The 16,013-nt window shown below is 39.6% G+C and overlaps 1 protein-coding gene across 1 annotated transcript in view; it reads right to left on the reverse strand.

The window, feature by feature from the left end:
• llgl2 (LLGL scribble cell polarity complex component 2) overlaps positions 1 to 16,013 on the reverse strand; it is a 46,032-nt gene that overhangs the window by 12,207 nt on the left and 17,812 nt on the right. Inside the window, exons 3-14 of the mRNA XM_023289018.3 lie at positions 13,992 to 14,089; positions 12,249 to 12,330; positions 12,003 to 12,118; positions 11,469 to 11,627; positions 7,858 to 8,020; positions 7,633 to 7,765; positions 7,482 to 7,536; positions 7,150 to 7,304; positions 5,025 to 5,236; positions 3,790 to 3,857; positions 3,542 to 3,695; positions 1,290 to 1,394 (exon numbers count right to left, since the gene is read on the reverse strand). Of these exons, the coding sequence (XP_023144786.2) occupies positions 1,290 to 1,394; positions 3,542 to 3,695; positions 3,790 to 3,857; positions 5,025 to 5,236; positions 7,150 to 7,304; positions 7,482 to 7,536; positions 7,633 to 7,765; positions 7,858 to 8,020; positions 11,469 to 11,627; positions 12,003 to 12,118; positions 12,249 to 12,330; positions 13,992 to 14,089 (1,500 nt within the window). The remainder of the gene's footprint in view (positions 1 to 1,289; positions 1,395 to 3,541; positions 3,696 to 3,789; positions 3,858 to 5,024; positions 5,237 to 7,149; positions 7,305 to 7,481; positions 7,537 to 7,632; positions 7,766 to 7,857; positions 8,021 to 11,468; positions 11,628 to 12,002; positions 12,119 to 12,248; positions 12,331 to 13,991; positions 14,090 to 16,013) is intronic.

The following is a 16,013-nucleotide window of genomic DNA, read 5'->3' on the forward strand; positions in this document are numbered from 1 at the left end:
CAAAAAAATAGCAGTGTTGACATCTTTCTTTACAAACTCAAAAATGTACTGTATAAACTAAGAAATGCTTGAAGATTCAACTTTCCTGAGAATCAAAAACTAATATTTAGTTGCATAACCACAGTTTCTGATAACTGCTTCACATCTGTGGTGCATGGAGTCGACAAACTTCTGGCACCGGTCAACAGGTATTGCAGCCCAGGACAATTGTACTACGTTCCACAATTCCTCTGCATTTCTTGGTTTTGCCTCATGAACAGCATTTTTTATGTCAGTCCACAAGTTTTCTATGGGATTAAGGTCCGGGCATTTTGCTGGCCACTCCATTACTTGAATTCTGTTTGTCTGGAACCATGATTTTGCTCGCTTGCTGGTGTGTTTGGGGTCATTGTCATTGAACGCTCTTCTTCTGAACAGTGTCTTGAACGACCCATTTTACTCTGTTTTTCAAGGACAAATGCACAGCCAGCATATGCAGCGTCAGTTGCCTTGATTTTTTTCCACATAATTTCCACATCAATCAACCTTACTAATTGAACTCAGCACTGCTATTTTTTTGAACACGCCCCTTTCAGTTAATGATTCAGTTTCACAGAATCAGCAGCATTGCACGGCATGCCTGTTGGTTTTCTATATCTTTACTCAACCTTCTAAAAACTTATTTGTAGTGTAGAAGTTGAAATTCTAACAAAAATGGTGATTTATCTTGCTAGTGATGTGGGACTGCTATTATTTTGAACACAACTGTATAATGATGTGACATCAAACTAAGTCTAAGTGGCAGGGCCCTCATTTTACATCAGGCTACATTTAGAATACTGGATCACAAAAAACATCAGCTGCCCCACGCAACCCTCGAAAAAGAGAAGAAAGAAATTTCACATCCCCTCTAATCACTTCAGCAAATATTAGTTTGGTCATGCATACACATTTTTGCTGTAGTTGTTTGACCCTTTATTTCAATTTCTGATGAACATAACATTATAGAATATCTAGTGAAAGAAAAAAAACCTTAATTACATCAGTACAACAACCAATACATTGTCACCCTACTGCGCTCACTTCACACTTTGAAACAAATACTACCTTCTACACGGTTTTGCTCTGTTCTTACTTCAGTACAACTCAATATTCCATCTTGGTGTGTATGCACTAATTTTTAACAGTATTTTCTAGTGTAGTAGTATTACTTTTGGGATGAAGCGACAGTGCGGATGAATTCGTAGAAAGGAAAACAGTGTATAACCCTTGACATGAATTCCAGGCAGTAAATATAAATAAACAGTCACCTGTCCTGCCGTGCCAGCTACAGTCAGATAACCACTATATTTACAGAGATGGATCTTCTGAATGCCAAGCCTTGGGTCGTCACTGTAAGGGTCAAAACAGCCAACCTGGAAAGAAACACATTGTGGAATGCAGATTAGGGTTGCACTTTTAAAGTTGTGGGTCTTGTAATGAACAGAAGGTGAACTCAAAAATAAAATGAAATGCAGGAGAAGATAAAATATCCAGTGTTCAAGTCTAAAAATGCAGGACCCAATATATGAATTTCCCATAATATAATCTGCCCATTGCCTGCAAAACAACTATATCTGTCAAGTTCCACTTTCACATCTGTGGCATAACTTGCAGTTCAAACCCTAAACTGATATTTTCTCGGCTTTACAAAGCTCCAGCAGAACCACATAATTCAGAGGCTGATTAATGTGCTGCATGATGAGTGGATGGAGTTGTCCTTCAAAATAACATAAAAACACATAGTACAAAATCAAAAAAGGGCCTTTTTGGTATCACTAGTGAAAATGGTCCACCTCTAACCTCTGTCCAGTGGTGACAGGTGTCCTACTCTTTGATGCTGGCTGGACAAGCAGTTTAAATTTAAAAAAAAAAAAAAAAAAAAAAAAAGAAGTGCTACCCCACTCACCCTTTTCCAGTGGCTACTAGATACAGTAACATATCTTAAACTAGAGATGGTCTGCTGCTCACTTAGTAGATCATCATGGGAAATTAGACTGACACTGTGCATACATATGTTCTTACCCTGACACATATTCAATACTAACTGAGAATGTGTGAAGTAGCCTATGTGACTATATGGTGCCTGACAACTGCATCTGAAAGGCTTATGTATTAGGGCTGGGCACGTTAACGCGTTATTGTTGTGTTAACATGTCAATTCATTAACGCCGACAATCATTTTATCGTGCGTTAACGCAGTTTTAAAAAATTATTATTGTAACGGACTGATGTTGTTGTTGAGGTTTCAGTGTTTATTGTTCAGTTCCAGTTTTACCTAATGTCAGTGAATGTGCCATGTTTAGTTAGCGCACCTCTGATTGGCTGAGAGTCAGCAGTAGTGTGTGTGTGCTACTCCCTACCAGTGTTTGTGTCGAGCAAGAGAGAGCTGGGAACAGCGGCTAATTCTGGAGCTAAGTTATAGGGTTTTTGTAGTTATTCTGGCATTGGCTACGGCCCACAGTAGCCTGTGTGAAGGTTCAATAAACCACCAGAGAACCAGATAAAGTCTCACTCATTCATCACAGAAGGATGTTATCACGTCTCACCAAACTAAAGCAGGGTGGAGGGAGGCTTCGGCAGACTGGCTGTATTCAGTGTATGGGAGAAATAGTGATAAACTAAAACAAGACAACCTAACAGCTGCAGAGAAGTAGTTAGCTATAGACTGCATTCTGATTAGTACCGTCGAAGATTTCGATCGGAGGACCAACGAATGGCAGCACATATGAGCCTCAACCTGCATCACTGGAAGGTTTTTTGTGTGACGACATAAACCAGGATGACAGTCCCCGATGCAGAGGTCGAGTCTGACCCACGGCCAGTTGAGCTTATTTCCATGATTCCTGTCACTCTCCACTGTCCTATATAATAAAGCCTAAAAAGGCCAAAAAAGAAGTCCAAACATGGACTTCACAGAGTAAAAGGTCTTCTGCAGTCAGTCCCAGCTGTGGACTTTTTCACCTCACTAACAGGGACAGCTGCTACTGAACATAGACTGTTTCTGCTGTTCCCTGATGAAAGAAAACATGCTTCTGCTGGTACCAGAGAAAAAATAACAATACAGATGTATAAATGTTAACTTGCTGTTGCTGGGAAGGTTCCTATATATATGTGTGTGTGTGTGTGTGTGTGTGTGTGTGTGTGTGTGTGTGTGTGTGTGTGTGTGTGTGTGTGTGTGTGTGTGTGTGTGTGTATGTATATGTGTATATATACACATATGTATACGTACATATATATATTGAAACTGTTCTGTTCATATTATCATGTAGAAAATATATTTTTAAAATGTTTCGTCCTCATGCACAAAATAATTTCTGCACTGCTGCTATTATAGCAACGTAATATTACATATTGCCCCATTGAATATTTTCATTTGTCTGTCAAGCAGCACTACTGGAGTCCAAACATTTGTCCATTCCAAACAGGCATGTTTTCAACAGACACTGAACTAGCAGTTTTTTTTTTTTTTTTTTTTTTTTTTAAAGGATTTATTTTTGTGACGTGTAAGACAAACACAGACCTTTCTGAATGGCGGCCACTCTCCTTCGGCCCCTTGGTTCATGTTGTCGTTGGGATCTGCATCTGTGTGGAACACTCCAGCTGTGCTCAGCTTATACAAGGGATACAGACAGACTCCAGATGCATCCCAGAAATGCACTGTTCCATCCTCATGCCTATATGTACAAATAAGCATGTCACGGTTAAAATGATTTGCACAATGTCACAGAAAGCTTCCAAAACAGATGTATGAAGTGCAGGTGTACCCACCCTGTGAGCAGCAGGTCTCTCTGTGGAGGATCTGGAGCCAGGTTCTGACCACCTGTTATTGGCCATGGCTGACATGGATAAAAGGGAAATTAAAGTTTAAGAGTAAGACCAACTTAAAGCCATCAGTTCAACCAGAAATAAAAGAATGCATATACATTTAGGGCACTTAAATGCTACATATGATGAACATCCCCGCAGGGGATTTATTTGGAGTCACACCCAGGTTCTGTTATGTGCTGATGCCTGTGCACGGCAAAAAATTATTATTTTAGGGGCTGACCTGATCCTGGTAATTCAGAACCTCAGTACTCTTAGCATGTGTTTAAACATACTGTTCGGGATCATGGTTTTAAAAAGCAAAGGGTGCTTGTAAGGGAATCAAAACCTGAGTACATGCTAACACAAGGTCACACAATAGTAAAGAATGTTTTAACCCTCTGAACCCCAAGACCTGCCGATAGTTCTGAAAGGGATCTTGTTTTAAAATATAAAACTGCCAAAATAACAGTATTTATCATCAGAAGGGACTGTAAAAACAGTAAGATTTGTCAGATTTTCAACTGTCCGACGGTCCTTGAACTTATCGACTATGACTTTTGGTTTAGTCAGGAAATACACACCAAATCCAAGGTAAAGATTAGGATACTTCATCAAAATGACTTCATTCTACATATGTCATTGCAATATTTTCCAAAAATGAACTGTTTACACCATAACGTGTTGTAAACAAAACAGTATGCATGTAAAGCTGCGGGATTTCACATTGTTGTGAAAAATGAGCATACAGTAAGGTAAACTGCGAAAGGAGCAAAGAATGCTCAGAAACTTCTTGGAGTTTCAAGGGTTAAACGGTCAAGTTTAGGAAGTGTAAAATGTACAACACTTCTATATTTACTCATGATTGAAGAAAATGTAGCATCATTTAAGGTGTGTTCCAAGATTACAGACTTGATCAATAAATCATAATATTCACATCATCATGATTCGCTGTGGCAACCCCTGAAGGGAAAAGCCGATAGGAAAAGATGATTTATATCATGACTTCTCTGTAAGATACATTTCATAAAGCCAGACCATTTAGGTCTTCTTGAATTTAACTTATTAAAACAACTTTATTTCCAAAGCATTTATTTCAAATGTCACATAAGATAAAGCATTAAGAGGATAATGATTACTGTTCAACATAAATGCAGGAAATGAACAAAAGTGACAAAAGTCTTTAAACACAGGTGTACCTTTTTAGAGTAGTGTGTATTCTGCAGCTCTCCAGCAGCGATGACCCTCTCCCACAATTTAAGGGGTATGGCAGAGACGTGGTGGGAGCAGGTGATCGCGGAGCTGTGGAGGGGGACTAGATAAGGTGTCTGAATGACAGGCCAGCAATCCGTCTGCAAGTCGATCACTACCAGCTCCTCCTCCACCAGTACCACCAGTGCACTGGGATCTCCTGCAGGTGGACAGAACACCAACAGTTACAACACCGATCTGAGATATGCTATTCTCTCTGGTCTACATGGTTTTCTTCTCTGCTGGGTAAATCTGAGAAGGGAAAACTTTATGTGGTTGTAAATATCTCAATGACTCACATTGAAACAAAAGGCCCACTTTTGGCCTATACCACTTATGTGACAGCAGCACACCCAAATTACTTTGTATGGTCCATGTGTATTAGAGATACATGTCTTCAGGCGGTTTACACCCACCCAATAATAATGGCAGTTCACAATGACTGTATTTAAAAGCACACAAGAAACCAGGTTGTGGGAGAAACCAGTAGAACAGGAAGTTGCACACTGTATATGCATGTACTGCATGCATATTCAGAGCTAGTTGTTTGAAATCTTTTGATATGGTGCTGGTGGCTAACTGGTGCTTCTCTATGACTTAATTTAAGGAACATAAACATTGTCTGAAAGAGTACTCCAGCAATTTATGAATTTATTTGTACAGGGTGCAAACCAAGAGGACTGCCTTAAGCTCCGTTATGATCTCCTTGACAAAAGAACACATGCTCTTAGTACTAGCAGTTTGTCATTAAATAATGCTAAATAATGTTTTAAAATACCATTGATAACCCATGAACAGGCAGAAGTAAACGGCAAAGTGCACCAAAACGACCAAAATCAGAACACTGAGTCCTCATGGAGTAAGGGTGATGCAGGCATAGAAAAATGTTTTCCTCTAAGCTAATTTTTCCCAACAAATTTGTCTTTGCATGCTACATACGTGGTATCAAATTAATGTTGTTGTTGGCCAATTACAGCAATTTCTGAGAGAGAGCATTGTTCCCAGATTAACATTTAAGCAGACAGGTGCAAATCGTAATCTGACTGTATTCCACATACACTGAGGTATGCACTTTCTATTATGTATTGCTTTTGAGTGATGCCCATAAGAATAAGAAGCATAACAAAATATATCCCCACAAATTATGTACCATGGTGGTAGATCTTAAGGAGCAGAGGCTGAGACATCTTGACTTTTAGATCTACTTGGTAGGGTCATTAAAAAAAAAAAACCCCAAACAAACAGGCTAATACTCCCAACATGGAAGCAGCAGAAATTGTTGCTCTCCAGTCAATCAGCAGACTACGTATTTTGGGGATTGTCCTCAGACTGTTGTTTTCCATGTTGTCCCTAATGCTGCTCTGATAATAGCATGTAGCATGGATTATGTCCTCTGGATTTGACATTGGTGTTGTATGTCGCATTGTTAGTGATGCAAAAGACACTTTGACATCAAATTTTAGCAGCTAGAGCATCTCAAGTAGGAAGCCTCTGGAAATCTGCTTAAAACCCCACTTCAACCCATCTCTAAATATTGTTTATGTCAGATTTGTAAAGATCTCATTTAATCTCCTTTTTTCGCTGTCCAGACTTGATATTATCTGGATATGTCAAAAAATAGATTTGGGCCTGCAGTCTGAACACAGCCTTAAAGGTCAAAAACTCCACAGGTTAATTCAACATCCCTGGGTTCTTACAAATCTGGAAGCAGAGCTGGGTTTGGGGCCTACCTACCCTACAAAATGGATGTATCCTGTTTCTTGATTATATTATGTTGAAGAAAGAAGTCAAATTATTTCAGTAAGCCAAGTGTAAACAGGTTATCTTAATGCATGTAAGTGCACACAGTAGCAACACCACAGTCGCTGAAAAGTGACGAGAAAGGGAGAGGGCATATGGAAAATGTCTTTAAAAATCTGTCTGACCGAACTGACTAATAATTATGTAACAACATAAATATATCAGGATATAATCCCATTTACTTACTAAAACTGTAAAAAAAAAACAATCTATACTCAAACAATGACTGAGTGTGTGTGATATATGCAGAGTGGCTGCTGGTGTGTTGCCTGCCTGTGTGCTGCAGTCCATCTCTGATGACAAAGAAGTCGATGATCCTGGAGGTGAAGTCCAGAGCTACATGTGTCTTACTGTGGATCACTGTGATACAGTGTCTATCCCCGTAGCTGGCTCTAGGCATACCACCACTGAACAGCAGGAATGGAGGCCTACACAAACATGTACACAGGTTCAAGTTCAGTTCAGTTTGCCCAAAGGCTAATGTTTAACTACAGCCCCTTCTACATATTGAGGAAAACGACGAGAATGCTAGGACAACTTTCACTGAGGGAAGCTGTGTAAAACATGTCACAAGTGAATTTCAGTGTGGAATGAAGTGAGCTTACCCTTCTTCTGTAGGGAGCTGAATTATTTTAGAAATGGCCTTGCAAGGGAAATGTCCTGCAGTGACAAAAGGAGTTGGGTTTCCATCAGCCTCGAAAAAAAGCACATTTCATGTGTGGCAGTAAACTAAAATGTCACAGCTTTTCCTCTCACCATAAGGAATGTCTGATTTTTCCTCCTCGTCATTCACATCCTCACCACCCACCATCCATCGACAATAACTTCCATCGCTGTGTGAACTGAGAATGTAGCTTCCGTCCTCAGTCCACCACACACTCTCCAGTTGCTATGGTTGCATTAGAATACATAAAAAAATATATGTCAAGATTATGCTGGTTGTAAACACAGTTTGTACAGGATTGGCTGGTCTTATACTACCTGTGTGGCAGGGATATGCTGGATGGCACATCGTTTCTCTAAATCCCAGATGACCATGAGACCCCGTCCATAGCCAATAACAACCTGATTTGGGTTGATTGGGTTTTCTTGTAAGGCCTCTACGTGTTCCAGATTCCTGCGGCCGATGTAGTCGTCTGGCACACTAGAGCGACGAAAAGAAGAAAAAATAAGACAACACAGCGACTACACACATACACAACATCAAACTCACGACTGATCTGTAGGGGTTGAGAGGCAGTGTGATGGAATAAATCTTGTGTGACAACAGTTTAGCCAGAATAATCAATACACTGTTTATGGGCCATCCATTACAAATCTAGAGTACAACGTTGTATTTTTCTGCAGGGGAAAAACACCACAGAATATGACACAAAAATACTCATTAGCTTTGTTTATTATTTATTAACAAACATGTACTTGTGTTAATTGCATCAGGGTGTAAATTCCTAGTCTAAGAGCTCCTTTACATAATCTTGAAGTTTGTGTTTCTGATTTGTACATCCCCATTCTCATCCCCAACCACTCAAAGAGGACATCAAGAAAGCAGAAAAAAAAAAAAGGTGGTGGTTATTGTTATTGTCTTCTACAAGTTAGAACTATGACCCACCCAGTTGTGTTCAGGGCCCCTCAAAAACACCTGTCTCGCAATCGGTACAATTGTCTTCCTAAAACAACCCTGAAAGAGGTGCTAGTGGTTTGGTTCCCTGTGGTTGGAACATGCACAAAGGCTCCTGCAGTGAAAATGGTGCACTGACAACATTTACAACTAGAAAAGAGAGAGCGCAGTACTCCACAAGGCTGCTCAGTTGATGTATCATTTCCAACGGATGAAATCTTTAATAAAAAATGACCTTGCACTGAGCACAGGCATGTGTTACGCATGTGCATGTTGTGCATGTTATGTATGGGTACCGAATTGCATGCAAATTACTCTTATAAAGGTCTACTGATCAGTTCATCACTTTTGGCAAACCTTTGTTTTGCTACTGTTAAAATAACCATTCCCTCCATGCTTTTATTTTGAAGGCGTATTTTTAATTTTACAGGCTTTTATTTTATCACCATTCCAGTGGCACAGGACGTGTTTATCTAAGAAGCAGTTTCTTGACATGACGAAGACGCTGCCGAAAAGTCCAAAAATTCATATAAGGATGAAAGAAAACGGTTCCACGCTGTTGCTGTCTAGCAAAGGATGTGTCTAAACTTAGAAGCACCTAGTGGGGACAAGGTCTTACTGTGAAGAAATGAGTGAAGGACAGAAAGGTGAATTTGTGTTCAAAATAAGGCTGACGGCTGAACTTAACATGTCTGGCTGGGGTTTGCTACATTGCATGACCTAAATACGTAGCAGGCGGCAGGAATTGATGGGACTCAGAAACACCCCACAGTTTAATCATTTCTTCCTTGTATGATTTCCACCTGATAAATCACAGTCAGTTTGTAGTAGGATCGCAATCATGTGATCGTCAGCAAGTAACTGACACAGTGTTCATGTCATGGTTACAGCAACGCTGTGCCGGCTGCTATATCTCGCAATGGGAAATCCTTAACAAAGCTGTGGATCCAGAGTATAAGCCGCATCACTGCCAAAATCTAATCACTTGATCCTTGTGTTGTTTCTGACCTTCCCTGAAAATTTCATCCAAATCCGTTAGTCCGTTTTTGAGTGATGTTTCACACACACAGACAGATTCACAGACAAATGTACGCCGATCGTCACATAACTCCGCCGTTCCTTGGCAGGCGCAGATATTTGACCAAAGAACAATTTTGCAGTGATTTTCTCATCAATCACTGTTTACACCATATCAAGAGCAGCAGGCCATTGCATTGTGGTTTTGTGCACTTGGCGTGTTCAGATAAAACACGCGTGGTTCCATAAAACAAGCCTGCATCACGTGGTGTCCTTGGCAAAGTTTAATATTTATTCAGTAATCAGTTTCTGAGAAGTTTTTGTGGATCCACTCATATAACTGAGAATAAGACAGTATGGTTTGACTGCATCACAAACTACAGCTGTCAATAAATCAAGGATTCTAACAGTTGTAAAATAAGGCTGTCAACTGTGTACCAGCCTGACTTCTGCACAACACAACTGAAGTTCCCAACCCCATTAAGAAGACAAGAAATTCCACAAATTAACTTTGACAATAAACACCTGTGAAGTGAAAACTATTTTATGTGACTACCTCATGAAGCTCATCCAGGGAATGCCAAGAGTGCAAAGCAGTAATTAAAGCAAAGGGTAGCTATTTTGAAGAATCTAAAATATAAAACACATTTTGACATTTTTTTGTTTACTACATAATTCCATATGTGTTCATTCATAGTTGGTAGGCCTTCAGTGAGAATCTACAATGTAAATAGTCATGAAAATAATGAAAAAACATTAAATGTGAAGGTGAGTCCAAGGACGTGTACATACATATAGACATACATACACAGGATTAGAAAACCCTTGTGCAATTATATTAGCACATGAATAAAAGATTGGGGTCACCCAGGCAATTGCATGTTTTCCATGAAAACTCACATTTTCATCCATGTGCTACCAAAATTGCACAAGGGTTTTCTAATCATCAATTAGTCTTTCAACACAATTTGCTAACACAATGTAGCATTAGAACACAGGAGTGATGGTTGCTGGAAATGGGCCTCTGTACCTCTATGTAGATATTCCATTAAAAAACCAGCCACTTTCAGCTAGAATAGTCATTTTCCACATTAACAATGTGTAGACTGTATTTCTGATTAATATTAAGCTATCGTCTTTGAAAAAGAATGCTTTTTTTGTCCAACAATAAGGGCATTTCTGAGGGACCCCAAACTTTTGAATGGTAGTGTATACATAGATTTTAACAGTTTTATATTAAAACATGAATGAGCAGGGCTGTGTTATTATATCTAATTCCATTTCATTATTTTTCTGTAAAGATAATCGGAGTAGATGAGCTGAGGTGCTGACATCATCAAGCATGCTGGTGTTCCAATTGCACATTAATGATGCGTTCTCGGGAGTCCGTATTACTGAGTGCGTACTTGCAAGTCTATATTTGCAAACTTGGTATTGAGAAACGGCCAGCGCAGTTTGAGTATTGTTGTGCGCTGCGAAAAACAGGCCGACGATTAAACAATAGTTCAGATAATTAGTTCCACGCAGATTTTTCCTCCCAGTCACTCACGCCACGTCTTGTCATGCCTCTGCGCCCCCCCCAGGGGGCGTGCCCCACACTTTAAAAACACTGCCATAACGGCTATTGATTTGTAGTCTATTATTGTGAATCACAACCACCGTAATAAAATGCTCATACAGCAGACAGAAGAATTACATGGTTGAACACTGAGAGACAGACTCTAGCCCGACGGAATGGTTTTCTCGATATAGTATACAGCCAAACAGTTGTTTCCACCGTAGCTACAGTATTGTATATGGAGGAGCACCCTTTTCAGTTTTCTTGCACTAATTCCTCCCCCAAATGGACTAATCACAGCTAGACATCCTCAAATAGATGCACTCAAATTCACAAAACTACCCAACTTAATTACAAATACAACTCCACAATGTGTGTTGATGTTTTGCAATTGCCCACCTAGCAGCGACTTGGTCAAGGCTGATATTCCGCTCTTCCAGCTCTCTGAATCCAGGGACTTCAACTATGAACACATGTCCTCCTTCTGTCCCCAACAGCAGCAGCTCCCCTGAGGTGTGAGCCAGTACTGCAGTCACTCTGGTCACACTTGGAGGGGCACTGATGAAGAAATGAGGGGTAAAGTGAAATCAATTAGAATGTCGGCTAGCCATTTTTTGGATGAACGGATGACTATGCAGATCCATGGATGCAGAGGAATATGCCTTACTGACTAACTCATTTCAAGAACTAAGTAATGATTTAGTCAGAAATAGGTCCTGTTAGAATTATAAAAAATATTCCATCACAGAAGTTTGTTAGTGTAACAGTTCTAAATTTGTCATCAAGGATTTTGGGGTGGCAGAAACAAGAGCCTGGAAACAAAACTGGATTTGTTGCAGTTAAAATGCAAGAAGAATTCCTGAGATCCCAAAACTGTTTCTGGAAAATTTTCTGTGGAAAGGTGGAAATGATGGCTGTAAATGTATGATTTACCCGGGAGGTCCAGTGAGCGTGAAGCGTCCAATCTCCAGAAGTTCAGAAAGGCCCTTGTGGCCTCTTAAAGTCCACATGTGCAGACTGTTGTCATCCAGCAAAGTCACCAGTTCAACCTAAACAACAGTCATGATCCATCAATACTATTCAGAACAGTGGGCAGCTGGAATACTTTTTCTTAATGTTTCAAATTTAAAGAGCAGAAATGCTGTTGCTATGTTTCACGTGTTTGTTCTCGGACAGTACCTGGTGGGGCATAAAGTGCACCTGTGTGACGGCAGCATTCTCGTCATGTAGACCCATGAACTCCACACCTGGAGCTCCGTAACTGAACACTGGTAAAGGAAAGTCTAGATTTATGACAGACGCAGACATACCCACAATAAAGACACCAGGAGCCAGTATCAACATTAAGTTTAATTTAAGGCCCATTAATATTACAGTGAGAGCTGGAGAACTAAATATTTAGTTAAATTACAAGATGCAGTCTGTAAAACATTACAAGAGTCAGAATCCTTCCTGGGGGAGGGCAGAAGGTTGAAGGGGAGGCAAAGATGTGTGAGGTGAACTTGAGTCAAAAAGCCTGCTTCCTTTGGGAGTCATTCCCCAATTAGTCCTGAATACAACAAACGTGTATTTTCAAGACTGATTTAAACTAACAGAAGAGGATTAGGGGGCCACTGTAGTTCTGACCTTTTCTTACTGCCTGATTCTTTTTTCTATATCTCACTTTTGAGTTTCAAGTCATAATTCTGACAATAAGCTTAGAATGGTATGTACTGCTCTTGCTGTGGCCCAATATTTGCTGTTGTGCAACATTGCGTGGAAAACTACGTTTGCAATCCAGACACAAGTGCAAACACTAAATGTGAAACACTTGTGAAGTCCAACAACATGAAGCCTACTGCAGAACTTCTAAGTTAATGATTTTTTTCTTTTTAAAATGATACTTGAAAAGGTCAATCTGGAGCACTTGATCTTATGTTCTTTGTTACTTATTATATATTTTAATGTAAACATAACATTTCTGTCCATGTCAGGCTCCTGTAGGAATGATTTTTCCTAATAAAACTGAATATGCTCGAGTCAAGCAACATCTTTAAACACAAAATTGCAACTTACTTTTTCACCTTTCTGATTAGAAATAGTTTTCTTGTAATCAATTACATTTCATTGTATTCATGTTTTCAATGTTCTGTTCAGTAACTGATTTTGTCATTTACCTTTATTTTTATTTTGTTTATATATTTTAAAAAATATTTTACTAGATGTGATCTTTTGGTTTCCATTGTGACTTATGTCAACTACAAATTAACTTTGTTCTTTATACCAGAAACCCTAATGTTCTGCATGAGGTACAGGCCCCAAGCAGGCAGCATATTGTGCAGAATCTGCCAAACAACATGAGGAGTGCAGCTCAATCTCCTATGCTGCTGAAGGGTCAATGTGTAAACCAGTAAGGCAGCTCCATGGTTGCTGCAGTATATTTGACCCTAACCTCACTGTAAAGACACTGACTAAAGCATCACATTATTAAATGATTGGTGCTACATAAAAAGAACAGAATCTGTCCTGTCCCTTGGCATAGCCTGAAGTTGACTCATAGCATTTACTGAGAGCTTTTCCTTCATCTGAGCCCTCTTGCTATTTTATCCAGGAACAATCTGTTCCATTGTAGGAATGGATAAGCCTAATGAGACAAGGTACCGTCATTATCAAACCAGTGTGTGTCTCTGTGTCAATGGGGACAGTGTACCAACTGGCTCCACTGCACACTCAATGAATAATTGTGCAAAAGGCTATTGTGACACAGACGCCACTGTCTAACAATACCAGGTGGCACTGAGCAGCTGTGTGGAAAAATGTCCTACCTGAACCAGAGGAGGATTTAGCAGCGTGACAGGCATTCATTAGCACCTCCTACCTCAAGTTCAATCATGAAGCCAAAGTTCCTCCCAGATATTTATTCACAGGTACAGTGAAGGATACAGTTTGATGGCGCCAGAGCGGGTGCCAATGGCAAGCAGCTGCAGGGAGGGACTGTAGCCCAGGGCACTGGGCTGGTGGGGGAATCCATGTTCTACTGTCTGAGGAGGAAAGAGTAGACAGACAGGAGAAGGGTGACACGGTGCTGTAACCACAGACACAGTGACAGGAGATCACTGAGACAAGGAACTGAGTACAATGTTTAGTATTATTCCTACAGTGCTGTTAAAAATTAGTGCTGGGGGCGCCCCGGTAGCTTAACTGGTTGAGCGGGCGACCCATGAACAGGGGCTATAGTCCCCGACGCAGTGGTCATGGTTCGAGTCCGACCTACAGCCATTTGCTGCATGTCCTTCCCCCAATCTTCTCCCCACGTTTCCTGACTCTCTCTCCACTGTCCTCTACAATAAAGGCAAAAAAGGCCAAAAAAATAACTCTTTAAAAAAATTCTTTCACTGGTTTTCAATTGTTAGTAAACCAGAAATGTCTTGTAAACTGTCAGAATTCAGTAGCACATTAAAAAGAAATGTTATTTCATTTGAAAGGGTTGGTTGGAAACTACTACAACCCTTTCAGCTAAATCAGAGTAAGACTGTACACATTAAACTGTGTGCATGCACATTGGTAGAAGCAAAGATAGCTAAATATTTACAGCTCTGTATGTGCATGGTCCTGCTTTATAAACATCCATCACTAGATATAATTTGTATTTTTTGTTTAAAATGCTTATTGCCTACACATTAATAAAAATGTTCACTCCCTTGGCTAGCTGTGAAAGCATGCAGCCACACCTTTGATCACCTGTTTGTATTACTCATAATTTCGTCAATGAAATCAAGGATTTGTTGTTGACCAAATATTTACAACAAAAGAAAGAGTAATACTAAATAAAATGCATACATTGATGACAAGAACAATGACCAAATGTATTACTTTTGTCGTCAAATATAAACTATAGGATAACCTGAAACACAGTTGAACGGACAAACTAATCATCTGATGTTTTACTGCAAAGTCGTATGTAGTGACCTGTGCAATCTCACGCTGCAGCTACTTATTAGTGAAGCACTTCTTGAAATACTTAGATGAGTCACAATATTAAATCCACTAACTGGTGAAGTGAAAACACTCATCTTTTTGCAATGCACTGTTCTGCTGGGAACCCTTGGGTCCTGGCATTCATGTAGATGTTACTCTGACATGCACCACCTAGGCTTGTTGATTCTAAATATTTATTTATTTATTTGATAGGGACAATACACATTAATGAACATCTATTTAGACAGCAATAAATGTAAATATGCCAGATTATAGCAACAAGGTTTAAAAAAAACTTAACAATGAAACACAGGACAATAGGTCACAATAAAAGCACATTACAAAGAGTACACAATGAAGGTAGGAATGTAGATAAGGGTCAATGGTCACAAGACTGGTTCACTTTCAGCCACTGTTGAGGGTGAGTTTTGAAGGTTGGCAAGCGTCTCTTATGGAATGTAGAAACATTCTAGCAGCACCAAGTGTTATGAAAGGTCTGATTTGTCTAAAATTGTTTAGGTTGAATTTCACTGTATTAGATATTCTTTTAATGTGGTTCTTGAAACACAGTGTGAAATCAAGAGTCACAAGATATTTGAATTCAGAGTCAATTTCTAGTTCCTATCCTCTCAAAAAGACTCTTGATTGTTTTATGTCTGATGGATGCTTTGTGAACATCATACAAACAGTTCTAGTTAAATTCAGAAGCAGGCACAATTTAAAAAGCCCCTCATTTACAGGAACCATAGCTGAAGTAAGAATAGAAGATGTTTCTAGAGTAGTTTTGGCACTGGTGAAGATGACAGCATCATTGGCATACATTTGAAATTACACATTAGCTCATGAATTTGGCATTAATATACATAGCACAATAACAGAAGGCCAGGTAATGACCCCAAGGTAATCCAACAGGGACATCTAGAAAAGTTGATTTGACACTGCTAATGCAGACACACTGCTTCCTGAGTTCTAAATAAGATTTTAATC

The sequence above is a fragment of the Amphiprion ocellaris genome, chromosome 18, assembly GCF_022539595.1.
Source record: "Amphiprion ocellaris isolate individual 3 ecotype Okinawa chromosome 18, ASM2253959v1, whole genome shotgun sequence".
In the NCBI taxonomy this organism is placed as follows: Eukaryota; Metazoa; Chordata; class Actinopteri; family Pomacentridae; genus Amphiprion; species Amphiprion ocellaris.